Genomic DNA, 17935 nt, shown 5'->3' with positions numbered 1-17935 from the left:
CTAGGGTTGGAAACCCTAGGGGTGGGGGGCGCCTCCACTTGCCTTGGGGGGCAAGCCACCCCCTGGCCGCCGCCCCCCCTTGGAGATCCCATATCCTAGGGTCGGCGCCCCCCTTAGGGGGCCTATATAAAGAGGGGGGAGGGAGGGCAGCCGCACTGATGCTCTTGGCGCCTCCCTCTCCCCTTGCTACACCTCTCCCTCTGCAGAAGCTTGGCGAAGCCCTGCCGAGATCACTGTTGCATCCACCACCACGCCGTCGTGCTGCTGGATCTTCATCAACCTCTCCTTCCCCCTTGCTGGATCAACAAGGAGGAGACATCTTCCTCAACCGTACGTGTGTTGAACGCGGAGGTGCCGTCCGTTCGGCGCTAGGATCTCCGGTGATTTGGATCACGACGAGTACGACTCCCTCAACCCCGTTCTCTTGAACGCTTCCGCTCGCAATCTACAAGGGTATGTAGATGCACTCCTCTCTCTCGTTGCTGGATGAACTCATAGATTGATCTTGGTGAAAGCGTAGAATTTTTTTATTTTCTGCAACATTCCCCAACAGGACCATCTTCATCCTACACCTCCCACGGATTGATAAACCTTAGGTCATCCACTTGAGGGAAATTTGCTACTGTCCTACAAACCTCTGCACTTGGAGGCCCAACAACGTCTACATGAAGAAGGTTGTGTAGTAGACATCAAGAGCCATCAGAACGTGCCTACACTTCCATCATACCTTTTCTGAGAGAGAACCACCTACACTTGTATTGAGGTCAAGATCTTCCATTCCTACCACATAAATCTTAATCTCTAGCCTTCCCCAAGTTGCTTTCCACTCAAATCTTCTTTCCACCAAATCCAAATCCTCTGAGAGAGAGTTGATTGTTGGGGAGACTATCATTTGAAGCACAAGAGCAAGGAGTTCATCATCAACACACCATTTGTTACTTCTTGGAGAGTGGTGTCTCCTAGATTGGCTAGGTGTCACTTGGAAGCCTCCGTCAAGATTGTGGAGTTGAACCAAGGAGTTTGTAAGGGCAAGGAGATCGCCTACTTCGTGAAGATCTACCCCTAGTGAGGCAAGTCCTTCGTAGGCGACGACCATGGTGGGATAGACAAGGTTGCTTCTTCGTGGACCCTTCGTGGGTGGAGCCCTCCGTGGACTCACGCAACTGTTACCCTTCATGGGTTAAAGTCTCCATCAACGTGGATGTACGATAGCACCACCTATCGGACCCACGGCTAAAAAATCTCCGTGTCAACATTGCGTTTGCTCCCTCAAACTCCTCCATTTACCTTCATATGCAATTGTTTTACATTCCACTGCTATACTCTTAGAATTGCATGTCTAGGTTGATTGCTTGACTTGTGCTAAGTTGCTAAAATCTGCCAAGAACTAAAATTGGGAAAAGGCTATATTTGGTCAATAGTCTAATCACCGCCCTCTAGACATACTTTCGATCCTATAGCAAGTCTATTTACTCGTTCCGTAATGCATCATCCCGTAACAAACTCATTAGTCACATTGCTTGCAAGGCTTATAGTGATGATCATTACCGAGAGGGCCCAGATATACCTCTCGGATACATGGTGTGACAAATTCTAATCTCGATCTATGCCAACTCAACAAACACCTTCGGAGACACCTATAGAGCATCTTTATAATCACCCAGTTATGTTGTGACATTTGATAGCACACAAGGTGCTCCTTCGACACTTAGGAGTTGCATAATCTCATAGTCAAAGGAACATGATACGTCATGAAGAAAGCAATAGCAATAAAACTTAACAATCATTATGCTAAGCTAATGGATGGGTCTTGTCCATCACATCATTCACTAACGATGTGATCCCGTTCATCAAATGAAAACACATGTCTATAGTCAGGAAACATAACCATCTTTGATTAGTGAGCTAGTTAAGTAGAGGCATACTAGGGACACTTTGTTTTGTCTATGTATTCACACATGTACTAAGTTTCTGGTTAATACAATTCTAACATGAATAATAAACATTTATCATGATAGAAGGAAATATAAATAACAACTTTATTATTGCCTCTAGGCCATATTTCCTACAAAGATATGGGCCATATGGGCCTTAGGAGGGAGCACACCATCCTACAAAGGGGTGGCGCGCCCCCCAAGGAAGGAGGCCTAATAGGATTAGGAGGAGGGGCGGCGCCCCCCTCTTTCCTTTTGTCCCCTCTCTTCCCTTCTTCCCTGTTCCGGTAAAAGGAAATTGGGGGGGGGGGGGCGCGAATCCTACTAGGAGCCCAAGTAGGACTCCTCCTACTTGGGGTGCGCCTAGGGCTGCCTCCCTCCCCCTCCCTCCTTTATATACGTGGGGAGGGGGCGCCTAGAACACACATCAACTATTCCTAGCCGTGTGCGGCGGCCCCCTCCATAGTTTATGCCTCCGGTCATATTCTCGCAGTGCTTAGGCGAAGCCCTGCGAGGATCACTTCACCATCACCATCACCACGCCTTTGTGCTGACGGAACTCATATACTTCCTCAACACTCTTCTTGATCAAGAGCTCGAGGGACGTCATCACGCTGAATGTGTGCAGAACTCGGAGGTGACGTACTTTTGGTACTTGATCGGTCGGAACGAGAAGAAGTTCGACTACATCAACCGTGTTAGCAAACGTTTCCGCTTTTGGTCTACGAGGGTACGTGCACACACTGTCCCACTCTCGTTGCTATGCATCTCCTAGATAGATCTTGCGTGAGCGTAGGATTTTTTTTTTTGAAATTACATACTATGTTTCCCAACAAAGTTTGGGAAAATCCAATATATTTTTTAGCCCAAACACTAATGTTCAAACTAGAGATGAGATTTGTCAATAGCTACACATCACCACTAAAGCACTTTCTGATAAATATCTAGGCCTCCCCTCCATGATTGGGGCAGATAGGAGTGGCTGCTTTAAACACTTATGTGAGAAAATAAAGAAATTGTTGAAGGGATTGATGGAAAAACAATTGTCTACGGGAGGGAAGGAAGTTTTATTAAAGCCAGTTGCTCAAGCCATTCCTGTCTTTGCTATGTCCGTTTTCTGTTTGCCAAAAGGAATATGCATAGAAATCACATATTTGATCGCTCAGTTTTGGTGGGGAGATGAGGAGGAGAATAAGAAACTACATTGGTTTTCTTGGTGGAAACTATGTATCCCAAAATGTGATGGCGGCATGGGTTTCAGGGATCTATATTCTTTTAACCTAGCACTACTAGCAAAGTAATGTTGGTGAATGATTATATATCCAGATTCTATTTGTGCTAGGATCCTAAAGGCCAAGTATTTCCCAAATTCTGATTTATTGCAGGTCGGCCCTAAAAAGGGATCTTCTTTTACCTGGAAAAGTATTGTTGCAGCACCGGTGACTTTTAAACGAGGATATATATGGCGAATTGGATCCGGTGAGAAGGTGAACATATGAATGATCCATGGGTACCATCGATCCCTGACAGGAAAGTCTTGACTCCTCGGGGACTTTCTCTGTTAACAAGGGTGAGTGAACTTATAGGCCCATGCACGGGCAATTGGGATGATCAACTTCTCAAGGATAATTTTAATCCAATGGATGTGGCAAGGATCTTGCAAATTCCTCTTAATTATCAAGCTTTTCATAATATTATTGCTTGGCATCTCACTACCAGTGGGATCTTCTCTGTGAGAATAGCATACCATGAGGAGTGGGCACATAAGTATAAAGGACAATCCTGCGCAAATTTGATGTCATCTAGGGTCAGGCAACCCGAGATTTGGAATCGGTTATGGAAGCTGCAGGTACCGTGGAAAATTCAAATATTTTGTTGGCATGCTTTACGAGGTATTTTGCCTTTGAAATCAATTTTAGCGAATAAGCACATTCCAGTTAGCGACGAATGCCCAATCTGTCGTAAAGGACCAGAAGATATGCAACACCTCTTATTCCAGTGTGACTTGGCGAAGAGTCTTTGGGCGGGGTTTGGACTGCTTGATCGTATAAACTTTGCTTTGTAGGTTGACAGATCCAGATCAGCAATTCTAGAGTTTCTGTTGTTAGACCAAGACTCACCACTGGATATCATCCCAACTATAAACTGTAAGGAGATTATTGCAGCTGGATCCTGGTACATTTGGTGGTTGCGGCGTCAACATACGCATAATAATTCATGTCCTCCCCCATTTTGATGGACCAGCTCGATCCAAGCGATTGTCAGAAATTATCTGAAATCAATACAGAAAGAAGTAGTTACAGAACATAAGTGGATGAGACCCCAAGCAAACTTTGCTAAGCGGAATGTAGATGGATTCTTCCATGCAGATGTCAGTTCTGGCACCACTGAAGCTATTTTGTGTGATGAAAATGGGTGGTTCATAGTTGCACATTGCAGAGTTGTCCAGCATGCAGCTGATGTGATGATAGTTGAAGCAATTGATATGCGTGATGGTTTATCATTTGCAGATTCTCTTGGTTTCAACAGGATTGAAGCTGAATCTGACTCAATAAATATGGTGAATTATTGTCAAGGGCAAGACCAATGGTGGGATGCATCAGGAGTGATACTTGCTGACTGCATAGACATGACAACATTAATTGGGAAGGTCATCTTCAAGCATTGTTTCCGTGATGCAAATTTAGTAGCACATGAGCTAGCTAAATTTCGTATTTATTATAAACGTAATGAGAGCTGGTCTAATGAACCACCTAGGTTCTTACTTAGCCAGCTGGTGAACGATGTAATTGTTCTTTGATCTAATAAAGCTAGCCATGATGGCCTCCCCCCAAAAAAGTATTATAGTAGCAGCGTGCATCGGAGTTGGGACGTTGCTAATAAGAATTGATGTAGCTCTTTCAAAATTCAGAAAAAGTGAAAGAGTGATGACGCTATATGAAAACCATCAGAAACACCTAAATGTATATTAAAAATTTGGAACGTAAAAACCCATAGTTATGTTTGAAATCCTGAAATGCTACTAGCATCGTGCTCCCATATGGTATGTGCTGAAAAGAAACGAGAGATGGAGACAAAGAAGTAAAAGCGAATAGTTGTTCTCATTGATGATGGCATTTATCACCTATATATAGTCCCTAAAGGGATGCGACCGAACGGATGTGAGGCATCCGCCTCGATTAGAAAAAGCAGGGATTAATAGGATTAATTAAATCCTAACACTCCCCCTAATCCATGCTTGTTAGTGTACGTATCATCATCTTGAAAAAAAGCTCCTCCAAAACCCTGTGGAAAAAATATGAGGAGATAGGTGTTTGATATGTTGCTAAAACTCCTTCAAACTCAGTGGGAAAATAAGGGGAAAATGATGCAACATATAATGGTTATTGTCTTTTTTAACTCAATATGAGAAAACTCATAGAGTTTAGAGGACAATAAATATGTCACATATACTTTCTTAAAAAACCCGGTGGGGAATACAGGAAATATGACATATGGTCTTGTGCTGATATTACCTCATTAAAAACCTTTATGAGAACCTATAAAGTAAATCATGAAGGGAAAAATAGTATAATATGATGCTTTTAACAAGAACAATTCACGAAGATACTCCCCTGATTCTTGCATATTTCAAAGTCGTCATATACCAATTCCATGAACACATTTCTGGAACATAGAAGTTGGTAGAGACCTGGTGAAGAAATTAGTCACATGATTTGACTTGCAAGACATGCAATATAGTGATATTGCTTATTATGTAACCTGTTTGCATCCGGGCAACACAAGAAACATTATCGTTGAGATAATGGTTGGTGGATATAGCCATGATGTTTGTTTCGAAGACTCTTCATGTGGGGGCTACCACACCTAGTAGGAACACTAAGCTTGTCTACGATCTGACATAGTGGGGATCTGATCGATGTATCCAATGATAGCGGTGTTCACATTTCTATGAAACTGAAAAACCAGGACATGATGTTTGATGCCTTGGAGATATCGAAAGATATTCTTGAGTACCAACCAATTGTGTTTGGTGGATCCAATGGCATTATGGAACGTTGAGTCCTAATATCTCATTTCCATCATCTCTTGGTCTAAGTAGATCTTTCTCTATGTCTAGAGAGTGAACTACCATCAGAGTTATGAATGGATAAGATTTGTGCACAATGAATTTCTCCAATATATTATGGATATAGACACCATAGTATACCATAATTTGTGAATGAAGGTGCTCAAGTTGTCGTAAGGAGCGGTATTTTGGTTCACCCAAATCCTTCATTTTAAACTCCGTCATTTAGATGATTACATGTGTCGTCATAGCAGACACACAAACATGGATAATCATCATTGTAGGAGTAATCCTTGTGTATAAGGATCTCACTACGTTAGTTGTACCATATGTACCGACAACAATAAGTCGTATGGTGACTTACTGGTTTTACACAATGTATGTTGCATTATATATTTCAATTCAGAATTAAGATTCCATCGGGAATCAATCATATATGTCTGAATCTAGTAATCCACATGGATATGTAATCACTACATCTATCAACTGTAAAGATAGATGCTTTTGTACTGCTAATGATATAAGTTACCAGAAAGAGATTCCACCTCTGGAGAATAGTTGGGTATCTGCATGAACCCTTGTGCTACAATACTTGCTCTATGTTTCACCACCTCGTTGTTCTCAATTTTGTTTTCAGAAGAAAACTGGTGTAGGTATTGCTTATGAATACCTTCTCATTATTTAGCAAGATCATTTCTACCTAGATTATACCCTTTGCTTGAGTTCAGTCCGAGTGTTGTTCACACTTTGCCATGGCCATGGTCTTCGGATCTGAATCACTTGAAAGTTTTCTTTTCAATCTAGTTGAGAAATGTATGTCGACAATTGTAGACTTCCGGTTATATGTTTCTCCAAAATCTATATACCAATATATAGTTGATGGAAATATCTAATCCCATGGTGACTGCTCACGATTTCCCAATGCGGTTGAGTCAGGTATTCCGATGTCACGGTCATTGTGTGCACTATGACTTGAGTTGGTGGAGGTTTTCCATCCACTGGGTGTATACTACCCATTAGGTGTCTGTCAACGTGAAGTTGACTTGCATTTACTTATTTGGAGGCCTTGATATCCTTGCTTGCAAGAAGCTGAATCCTGGTGTACTTTTGCCATACATCTCCCCCTGTTGCTTCGAATGGGGAGTGGAGTGGTTGGTATCTTCACTCTTTCAGGCATTTTTTTGCAGGACTGTAGGATTGTGTGACACCCTTATAGCCAGTAAATGCATTTGGCAGGTTATTTGCAATGTCTTGCAAACCTTCTGAATGCATGGTTCAGATCTTTGAGTACGTGGAATTGAGGCAAAAATGTGTTGAACGTTCCACTAATTTCTGGCATTCTTTATGGTACTTGAAATCTCCCCCTAATGCCTGGAAATATTCCTCATGAATCAGCATACTGGCCTTGAATAACTCCCCATGCGAGGGGCTCGAGGTATTGATGGAAATACAATTATTCCTCACATAGATCCCAACTATATGTTGAGGGGGCAATGATGTATGCCGGGTGGTGATATCGGTATGCAACCGAATTACCGCGGATAGGAAATACATGATAGATATCCAGATATCAAAGATAGAGGGGAATAATATTATGCAGTTTTGTCATGAGCGTGTAAAACTGCATGACTCCAATATAAAGTTGGTAAGTTGCAATTCCAAAGTAAAGATAATGCAATGAGCTTAACTCTTTCGATATGATTCTACCAAACCATTTTGAATCTAGACATTAGGACAAATTGCTAAACTTCAATCCAATGGCCATAGAGAAGGCACTCAAGGAGAATTCTTCAATCTTATCCATTCAATTTTCTTGAAATCAATGTCAGGATAATGAGTCAATCATTTCATGTGAATAAAGTACACACTTAAGACCATCATGTAGATATGTCTTTTAGAACCATGGAATACCTGAATAGTCTAGTCAATTAATGGGAAGATCCACTTACCTCAACTTGATGCATTCAAGGAGTCTGAGTGGTTCAACATAGACTTTAAGGTGTGCGAGCCTTAAAATTAGCTTCCCTGTGTCACTTGCAGTGCACATAAAATCCAAATGTTGTTAGAATTTAGCATCATAATAATCATAAACTATTGGAATTGCTGATAGTTTCGATTTCAACACAATGTCTCAATGACCAAGGCGAGTATGCCAAGTTTGGCATGTACAAAACACTCTGGAAAACTATCTCGTATGCAATGTGTGCTACGGATTGTGTCGTATGTGTAGTACAATCCAGATAATACACAGAGGATGTGCTTGCCATATCCGTTGCATATGGTAAAGAGAAGTTATTTCTCTTTGTTGTCATCATAAGTTTTGATATGGAATCTTTTTTGACGGGTACCTCCATAGTTTAGTAGGGTACGAGTTAAACCTGGGAAGCAATAAAACATCCCAACGTTACTCGAGTACCCACATGGATAGTAAATATGACTCGAGTTGAGCCAACAAATACCTCGCCGCGTCTAGCGATTTTAAAATATCTCATTTCTCTCAATGAGAGTGGAAACGTTGGACTTCACCGAGTATAGAGTTTGTGGTGCATATGTCCAGAAGGCACATATCATTTTTCATCGAATTGACTCCCGTAGTCATTTATATATAGACATGAAGCTTCTCAATATGAAGATCACTCTCAGATATATAGAATACATACAAATGTATTTGTACCAAAGTGTTGATACAATATATTGTGATATACACTATATGATGACAACAATAATCACGTTCATATTAGAACATCTGAAATGGACATAAATAAATAGATCACTAAGGAGATTGAGGGACTAAATGTAGTCTCCAAACATGTCGGTTGATGCATATTCAACCTTCATGTTCTCCGTGCTCATAGGGTCCCGTGACAACTGGATAGTCATTTCATTGCTCGGTTCTAGAAGAACATCATGCAAACAACTAACTTCCATAATGGTGACAGGTTGAAGGTTTGAAGTGAGTTTCAAACCTTTACCCTTAAAGTCCTTTGCGTCCTGGTGGCGTGGCTTGGATTGCACGCGTTATCCCTTGAGATGCAAGACTGATCTTGATGTCCATGACCAGCTTAGTGAGTTGTGGCCATTGGGGGCAAGAGCCTAAAATTACTTAGCCATCGATTACTTATAGGGGCAAACCAGAGATAATTAATTTATGAATAGTAAATTAAACACCATCATGGTTAGTCTTGTAATGAATTTTTGAAAAGAAACGATAGAGGGAGACAAAGAAGTAAAAGTGAATAGTTGTTTTCATTGATGATGGCATTTACACACATATATATAGCCCCTGAAGGGATGCGACCGAAGGGATGTGAGGCAACCGCCTCGGTTAGAAAAATCAGGGATTAATAGGATTAATTAAATCATAACAGTATGCGTGCTGCTAGCATACAAGTTAGCATCGTCTGTGTTTACTCAAACACTGCTAGTGACAAGATTATATTAAATTGCCTTTATATAGCAGAACAACCTCATATAAGTTACACGATTGGAGATGTAACTGCAAACTGTGTACATTACATGCATGTATCCAAATTTATGTCACAAAAATAACAACATTAACATGTCTCATTCAACACCGGAAAACTTTTGTGTAACACTTTGAAATTTTAACCTCTTATTCAAGTGGGCACATAATGATACCATGCAAAGTTTTAATTTTTCTAAACATCGTTTAATTTTGTAAAATTCAAAAACTATTTAAAAACATGATGTGCTTGAATAATCCCGTACAAATATTCAGATTTTTTATTAATTTCATCAAACACGACTAAATATACAATATAAAACTTTTATAGCATAAACTTGGAACACAAAAATCCCATAATTGTGCTTAAAATCCAAATGTTAAAATATTACTAGCGGCGTCCACGTCCAAACTCAAGCTGCTAGTAGAAGCACTAGCAGCGCGCTGATGAGTAGGGACGCTTCTAATGACCATTGATGTAACTATTTTAATATTCCGGACCAAAATTCATATAGTTGATGTGCTTTAATTTTTCAATTACTTTCATCGAAAACAACTAAATGTATGTTAATTTTTTTTGGCATATAAAGCCCCATAATCATGTTTGAAATTATGAAATGCTAGCATGTGCACTACTAGAATACAAGCTAACGTCGTCTGCGTTTACTCAAATGCTGCGAATAACAAAATTACATTAAATTTCTTTAAAATAGCAGAACAACCTCACATGAATCTCAAGATTGGAGATGTAACTGTGAATTGTGTACATTACATGTATACAAATGTTTTAAGTCATGAAAATAACAGCACTGCTATGTCTCTCTCAAACCGGACAGTTTCCCCCATCGAAACGAATCTCCCATGGATATCGATCCCTTCGGTTTGGAAGCAACATATATCAAAACTAGCGAGTAACACACTGAAATTTTAACCACTTATTTAAGTGATCACATAACAACACTATGCAAAGTTACAATTTTTCCGGGCACAACTTATGCTTGGCAATATAATTAAAAGAAAATAGAACTTAACTACGGCAGGAGTATATGCTTGATATAGACTCCACTTGGTTGGAGTTAAGAAAGCACCACACATGTTGCTGGCATTGATCACCGCACCGCCTGATCAGTACATATGCCGGTGGAAATTAATACTACTGTTTTGCTTTTAACGATGCATGGCATGGTAGAAGGATAGATAGGAATACTACTGTTTTGCTTTTAACGATGCATGGCATGGTGGAAGGATAGATCGGTCGTACTCAAAATTTACTCCATATCGTGTCCATGTCCGTCCCTTTTTTTGTGTTTGACAACGACGTTCTACCTACTCACCACTGGCCCTTCTTCCAGATCTGCACACTACACTGTGGACTGTGGTTGCTCGCACACAGGTTCCATACGTTCACACGCGAAGAAAATCACGTCGGAATTATTTGCAGAAGCTTCTGCTCATACTAATGTAGTAGATGTGAACACTTTTTGAAAAACAATATATGTAGATGTGAACAAAGAAGCGTCACATGCGTGCAGTGGAGTGGACGCGGCCGAGCGATCCATGATCCATCGTACGGTCCCCAGCGCCCAACCACCGGCATGCGCATGCATGCATGCCCCACTGGCTACGTACGACGTACGCGCATGGACACGTGGATGCACGCACCACCGTCCGCCACCCTGCAATGCAATGCCGCAACACCTATCTTCTTCTTCCTGGCCATCTCTCGCCCGCCGGCTATTTATACCCAGCTCCACGGAGTTCCAATCCATCTCCACAAGCGCCATCACCACACAAGCTAATCAAGGTCTCAGCTCCTTCCGAGCTCCACGATTTCCAGCAAGCAAGCCGAAGCACTAGATCCTCGATGGCTCGCGTGGCACTGCTCGCCGTGTTCGCCGTGCTCGCGGCACTGGCTGTGGCGGAGATGGCGTCTGGGGCGGTGACCTGCGGCGACGTGACGTCCGCCATCGCGCCGTGCATGTCCTACGCGACGGGGAAGGCGTCGGCACCGTCGGCGGGGTGCTGCAGCGGGGTGAGGACCCTGAACGGCAAGGCGTCCACCTCGGCCGACCGGCAGGCGGCGTGCCGCTGCCTCAAGAACCTGGCGGGGTCGTTCAAGGGCATCAGCATGGGCAACGCCGCCACCATCCCCGGCAAGTGCGGGGTCTCCGTTTCTTTCCCGATCAACACCAACGTCAACTGCAACAAGTACATCCTCCACTCCTAACTTGAAAGAATATGTTCTACTCCCTGCATAACGAAATGTATGAGCGTTTAGATCACTACGCTCCGTATAGAGGGAGTACTCATTAGCCATTTAATCGTTAATTAGTAAGTAAGTACTGAGGCTAATCGTTGAGCTTTTGTCTGTGTGTGTTTGCAGCATTCACTAAGTTATCGGTCAGCATCATCACACCAGGCTCTACATGGATAGCTAGCCGACGCGGTGTGTCTACTGTTGCTACTTCTGCATATGTTCGTTGCTGCTTTCCGCATGTGTTCGACCTCCATCTTTTGCCCTTGTTACAGATCGAGCAGATTACTGATCGAATCATCAATAAAATAATGTGTTGAGCTTAAGTTTTTATGACACTCACTGTTATCAATAATGATTATAAACTAGTATCATGCCCGCATGTTGATGCTGGAAATTTTAGCAAGTGTTATTAACGTCTTTGTTTGTACCAACATGGCACATTCGTAATTTTGTAACTAAATCCAAGGAAAAAAACTTGCCGATGTCAACTTAATTACCGAATCAAGTGATGATTTTCTGACCACCGGCAAAGGAAACATAATTAACTTGCATATAATTCTTATACGTGATCAAATGAAGATGTGGTGTTCATCCCCTCCAAAGTAACAACAATCTTTGCAACATGGGATACTATCAAAAGCTCCTACAACGATATAAAAGCAACTCTAGCAGACCCCGCATTTTGCCGACCCGTAAAAGGGGTTTGCAGGCCGCATGGGGACGGTTATGCAGGCCGAAATTTGCGGCGGCAGACTAGAAATCGCAAACAAACACCTAAATTTTAAAAAAAGTTGTTTCGCGCGAGAAATTTTAAGCAACAGCTCGCCGGAGCTCGCTCGCATACATGGTTCTTCTTCGCATAATAAGTTCATACACGCCACATACATACGTAGAGGTTATATATGCTAGACAGGGCCTACGCTACCGCATCGCTGCAACAAAATTGAGCTCACCGGAGCTCCTGCGGTAGCTGCCCACCGGCGGCGATCAGCCGGAGTCGGAGGAATCGGAGCCGAGGTCGACGAAGAGCTTCGCCTGCTCCTCCTTCATCACACGCAGGTCGGCCTCCTTCGATGCGTGCGCCTGCGATGCCGCGAGGCCCAAATCGAGGAAGAACCGCTCGTACTCGAGCTCGCGCCGGATGCGCTCTTCCATCTCCTGCAGCTCCCTCGTCGACTGCTCAAGGACGACGCGCTCGAGGAGCTCTTCCTGCCCCGATGGGAGGTAGTCCTCGGGTCCGATGACGCCTCGGCGCGGCGGCGCATCGGGCACGGCCTCCTCCGGCTCCCTCTTTCACCGGAACGAGCCGCGAGCTCGATGCGCCCACGGATGAGCTCCCCGCGGACCAGTGGCCGGATGAGCTCCCCGCGGACCAGTTACCGGAGGAGGCGCGGCGGCGACGGGCGCCCTCGAGCTCGAACTCGTTGAGCTCGCGCCGGTCGAATGCCGGCGGTGGCCGGGCACCCTGGTTGAGCCACCGACGCGCCCCCCGCTTGCGCGCGGCGTCAAATCTGGCGCGGCAGCGGCGCTCCGCCTCATCCTCCGAGTCGGCCATGGTGGTTCAAGGCTCGCCGGCGGTGAGAAATCGAGCGGCGCGGTGGGGAATTGGAGGGGAACGCGGCAGGGGAGGATAGGGTTTCGACCCGCATCTGCCCCGCAAACCCGCAGTTATAGTGGCTCGGGGTTTGCGTTTGCGGGCTGCGGCAAAAAAATTTACGGGCCGGACACCGATGCGGCTCTGGTCTGGCCAGAAAAATGGGCCGAGCCCGTATAATCGTCGGAATTATGCGGGTTTGCGCCGGATGCGGGGTCTGCTAGAGTTGCTCTAACAACCAGACCAGAGCAGCGACACCATTGCCCATATACCTGCACAAAATCGACTAACTTCGATTTTCAAAAGCCCCTTTAGTTTCCCATCCAAAGAGGTGGAAATTCGTGAGCATTGAATGTACTTGGCCAAGGATGATCCACGAGATTAGAGGTTGTCGAACACAAAATCTTCATGAAAAAGCCTAAGAAGCACTCCAAGAAGGCACAAAAGATCATACCAATAAAAGCAGAAGATACCATAATACAAGCTCATCAAATCCTCATGAATGCATCTGCAAGAACATAAACCCAAAACCCATAAGATCAAACCGGCGGAGACACAACATCTACCATTCTATGGCGATGCTCAGTAAGGCACTGATGCATCATAGGAAGAACCAGAGCGCTTTTATTCTCAACGGTATTGCACCCTCTGGGTGAATATCGCCAACACGGACTATAAATTTTATACCATCGTAAATTTCCGAACATTCCAAGGAGAACCAGAGCGCACGGCTAGAGGTGAGGGAACCTGTGAGATCTCAGTTGCATCTCAAACTCTTGTCATTGTCGCCTTGTTTATTTTCCTAGGTACCGTTTAAGAGGAGAAAAGCCGATTGAGTTGGCCTGATTAGGGCTAGTTGGGTTTCGGATAAGTATTAATCTTTCCCATTTTCTTATTATTCCTCAACTTTTCTAAATAGTTAAATACATTATTTTCAAGGCTTAAAAATCCAAGAAAAACTCATAGGTTTCATATATGTTATTTCCGTTTCCAAAAAAAATTCAATGGGTACTTGACAGTCATTTATATTCAACCTAAGTTCTGCCCCAAATTTTGATTTAAAATGTAAGTAGGTGAGATGACCTCAAAATTGATGAAAATTTTACTAGAACTACTCACTACCATATAAGCCTCAAATATTGATTTTCATGAAATCTCATCAAGGAACTTATCACCAACAATATAATTTATAATTCTATAAATATTTGAATTTGAACAATTATCACTTCATTCAAATATCAAAATTATTCTAAATAATTGAAATTAATCAAAGGGGTTTATTATGGCATGGAGGGCCTAGGAAAAATACTAGGCCAATTGTTTGGTGACATTTAGTTTGCAACACCAATTTAAGAACTCATTTGAGTAATTATGCAATGCTTTTGGTTTACTAATATTGTTTTAACTATGCATTTATATGAGGATGGCATGAATTGAGATATAATACATGCTGACTCCAAAGTTTCGATCAATAAGGCGGAGATGCTTGCCACCATAAATAAAATCTTTAGAGGCTTCTTCTGGGCGGGGAGCTCGGCGGCGAATGGTGGGTAGTGCACGGTTGCCTGGAACATCGTTTGCACACCTAAGTGGGCTGGTGGCCTAGGGTTACTTGACTTGCATTGGATGAATACAACATTTAGGGTGAGATGGTTGTGGCTGCGGACGGTTGTTGGAGAGAGGCTGCAGGCGGAGTTTGACATTAGTATTTCGGCATAATCCTTGGCAGTTTATCGAGCGACAGTTTTCGTTGATGTAGGGAATGGAAGAAGCACATACTTCTGGGAAGAGAGTTCAGGAAATCGCCCCAAGAATTTATGAGCGCATGCGTCCTAGAGTTAGGAGCTCCAGGACAGTGGATGAGGCCCTAGCTGGACTTTGGCCGAGAGGTATTGGGTCGGATCTCAGTGCTGAGGAGATTGGGGATTACTTGCAGCTGTGGCACCTGGTGTCGGGCGTGGAACTTAGACACAGTGTGGACGACTTGGTGCACTGGGCATGGGAGGCTTCTGGATAGTATTCAACCAGGTCAGCTTACGCGAGTTGTTTTTACGTTCGGGAACATGACCTTGCAGCAAGGACGGTTTGGGACTGCCCGGCTCCGCTATGTTGCAAGCTGTTCAGGTAGGTCGCTTTCAAGAATAGGTGTTGTACCTCTGATCGGCTGGCGAGGCGCGGATTGCCACATCAGGATGTTTGCCGGCTATGCGCTCAACTGCTGGAAACCATTGATCATCTGTTTGTTGCCTGCGTTTTCGCAAGTGTCGTCTGACATTCGGTGTTTGCATCGTGGGGTATCAAGGCTTGGGCACCATGTACAAAAGGAATGGACCGTCTCTTGCCGTGGACAGCTTTGTTGCAAACACCACCTCCGATGAGGAAGGACCTGCATACTCTCACTCTTCTCGTGTGTTGAGAAATCTAGAAGCACCGCAACGCAATAGTCTTTTGACAAATGGTTCTCCTTCCATCACGGTGGTGCTCGGCAGGATCTATGAGGCGGGGCAGACTTGGGCTACAGCAAGGTTGTTTCATGGAGACATGTCCTTATTTCATCAGAGGTTGTTTAGGCAGGTCTTTAGCGAGTAATCCATGTAACCTGGCCTAAGTGCCACGTTGTAGCTCCAAGGACGGGTGTCTTACCCTTTCTTCTATGAATATATGATACATATGCTTATGCGTATCTAAAAAATAGGTTTACAACATGGGTCACTAAACACCACGTTGGTCCGGCAAAAGGAGGCAAACTGGGTTCGGGAGTAGGATAACTGTTAGGAGAATAAACACGACGTGGCATGACACATATAACCGATAGACGGTTCCAACCTGGTAGATTACTCTAAAAATATTAGGAGTAAAAAGCCGGTAAATTTTTTCTTAAATGGGGCAATCCGGATGAGAAGTTGTTGTGGGCTAACTGATGTAAAAAATGTCAAAGTAAGGAGTAAAAACTGGAATTCACTCGTATTATAATGTCATGAATATGCCTTTCGAGACTCTAATCTAAACATATGATTTACAAATACTCCATTGAGGTTTTTAAAGTTTGACTCAAGACATTAAAAAGAGTTACTTGTTTGTGATGTGTAGGGAACATATTACTATAACTAAAAGAAGAATATTTGAATCATATACATACTACATACAAATCTTCATGATATACTCCGTATGAAGTCACTACAGTAGGAGTATATGCGTGAAGTATACTCCACTGGGTTGGAGTTAAGAGAGAACCGCATGTTTATGGCATTGATCATTCTGCACCGCCTGATCAATGCATATGCCGTTGGAAATTAATACTACTCTTTTCTGTGAAATCGGTGGAAATTAATACTAGTTCACTAGTCATAGATCCTAACTTTTCCTTTCCCCCGCAAGAAAAAAAAACTTTTCCTTTAACGATGCATGGCATGGTAGATGGATAGATCGATCGTACACATAATTTACTCCGTGTCATGTTCATGTCCGTCCCTTTTTTCTGTTTGACAACGACGGTTACCTACACTGGTCCTTCTTCCAGATCTGCACACGGCACTTTTTTTAGTGAAATTGCTATCCCGGTACACGTGGCTCACTAGCTCGATACTGGTCTACACGTTCACACAAACAAAATCGCATTGAAATTATTTGCACGCAGAAGCTTTTGTTCACACGTGTCGCACCTATCCCTTATCATTTAGGATAAAAGGATTCTGGCAATTGCCGCACATGGCAACTTTCGTTACCCTGGGTAGCAATTTCAGTTGTGAAGCACGAAAACTTTTTGTTTGAATGGCAAGTTTTATTTTGTTTTTTGGTTTCGTTTTATATGGCAATTTTGGTTGTAAAAACGTCAAAACGGTGTTACTTTGTGACACACGTATGGCACTTATCATTTAGGATAAAATAAGGGAATGGTTTGGGGCCAGTCGCCTGAAAATAACGAAACGGTCGATCGATTCTCCCTCCACTTATCTCAACCGTTGGATCAAATTTTAATGAACACTGCTCATATTCAACCTCCAAACGATACATTTTTTCTTATTCTTCTCTCACCTTGCTGATCCAGTCTAGGCCTAACCGATTGCCTCCGCTGCCTGTAAACGTTGGCGCTCCCATGATAGACTCGCGCCCCGGCCTCGCTCAACCGCCGCCTGCCATCTCTTTAACCCCGGTAATGATTAGTTTTTTTTCTGATGAATTTGCATCACCCCAACCTCTAAGATAGAAAATGAAGTCGTCTGCTAGCCTAAGGTAGACACTAGGGCCGCCTGCTACTTTAACATAGACCTAGAGGGCTTCCTTTCCTCCGACGAGGTCCTTCCTTCCCTCGGGCTTTTCCTCTCTTCACGCAAAAATCGACTGACCCAAATTCTAAATTAGGGCGATTTTCATATATATGTATTGTGTGTAAATAAGAAGCGTCACATGCTTGCAGTGGACGCGGCCAGTCGATTCATCGTACGGTCCCCAGCGCCCAACCACCCTCATGCACATGCATGCATGCATGCATGCCCCATAGTACTGCGCATGAACGCACCACCGTCCGCCACCCAGCAGTGCAATGCTGCAGAAACACCGTATCTTTTTCTTCTTCTTCTTGCCAGCTCTCGCCAGCTGGCTATTTATAGCCCGCTCC

At 43.4% G+C, this 17935-nt stretch overlaps 1 protein-coding gene across 1 annotated transcript; it reads left to right on the top strand.

Moving 5' to 3' along the window:
* Nucleotides 1-11221: 11221 nt before the first annotated feature.
* On the top strand, nucleotides 11222-12122 carry LOC119365778 (non-specific lipid-transfer protein 3-like). The gene is made up of 2 exons (XM_037631421.1): nucleotides 11222-11674; nucleotides 11850-12122. The coding sequence occupies exons 1-2, from the start codon at nucleotides 11331-11333 to the stop codon at nucleotides 11857-11859; spliced, it is 354 nt and encodes a 117-aa protein (XP_037487318.1). The 5' UTR covers nucleotides 11222-11330; the 3' UTR covers nucleotides 11860-12122.
* The last annotated feature ends 5813 nt before the right edge of the window (nucleotides 12123-17935 follow it).

This window comes from Triticum dicoccoides, chromosome 2B (assembly GCF_002162155.2).
Source record: "Triticum dicoccoides isolate Atlit2015 ecotype Zavitan chromosome 2B, WEW_v2.0, whole genome shotgun sequence".
NCBI lineage: Eukaryota > Viridiplantae > Streptophyta > Magnoliopsida > Poales > Poaceae > Triticum > Triticum dicoccoides.
This window is presented reverse-complemented; position numbering and strand designations above follow the sequence as displayed.

What these genes read in the sequence shown, in the direction of transcription:
- LOC119365778 (XM_037631421.1), top strand. Translation starts at nt 11,331, where the DNA reads ATGGCTCGCGTGGCACTGCTCGCCGTGTTCGCCGTGCTCGCGGCACTG.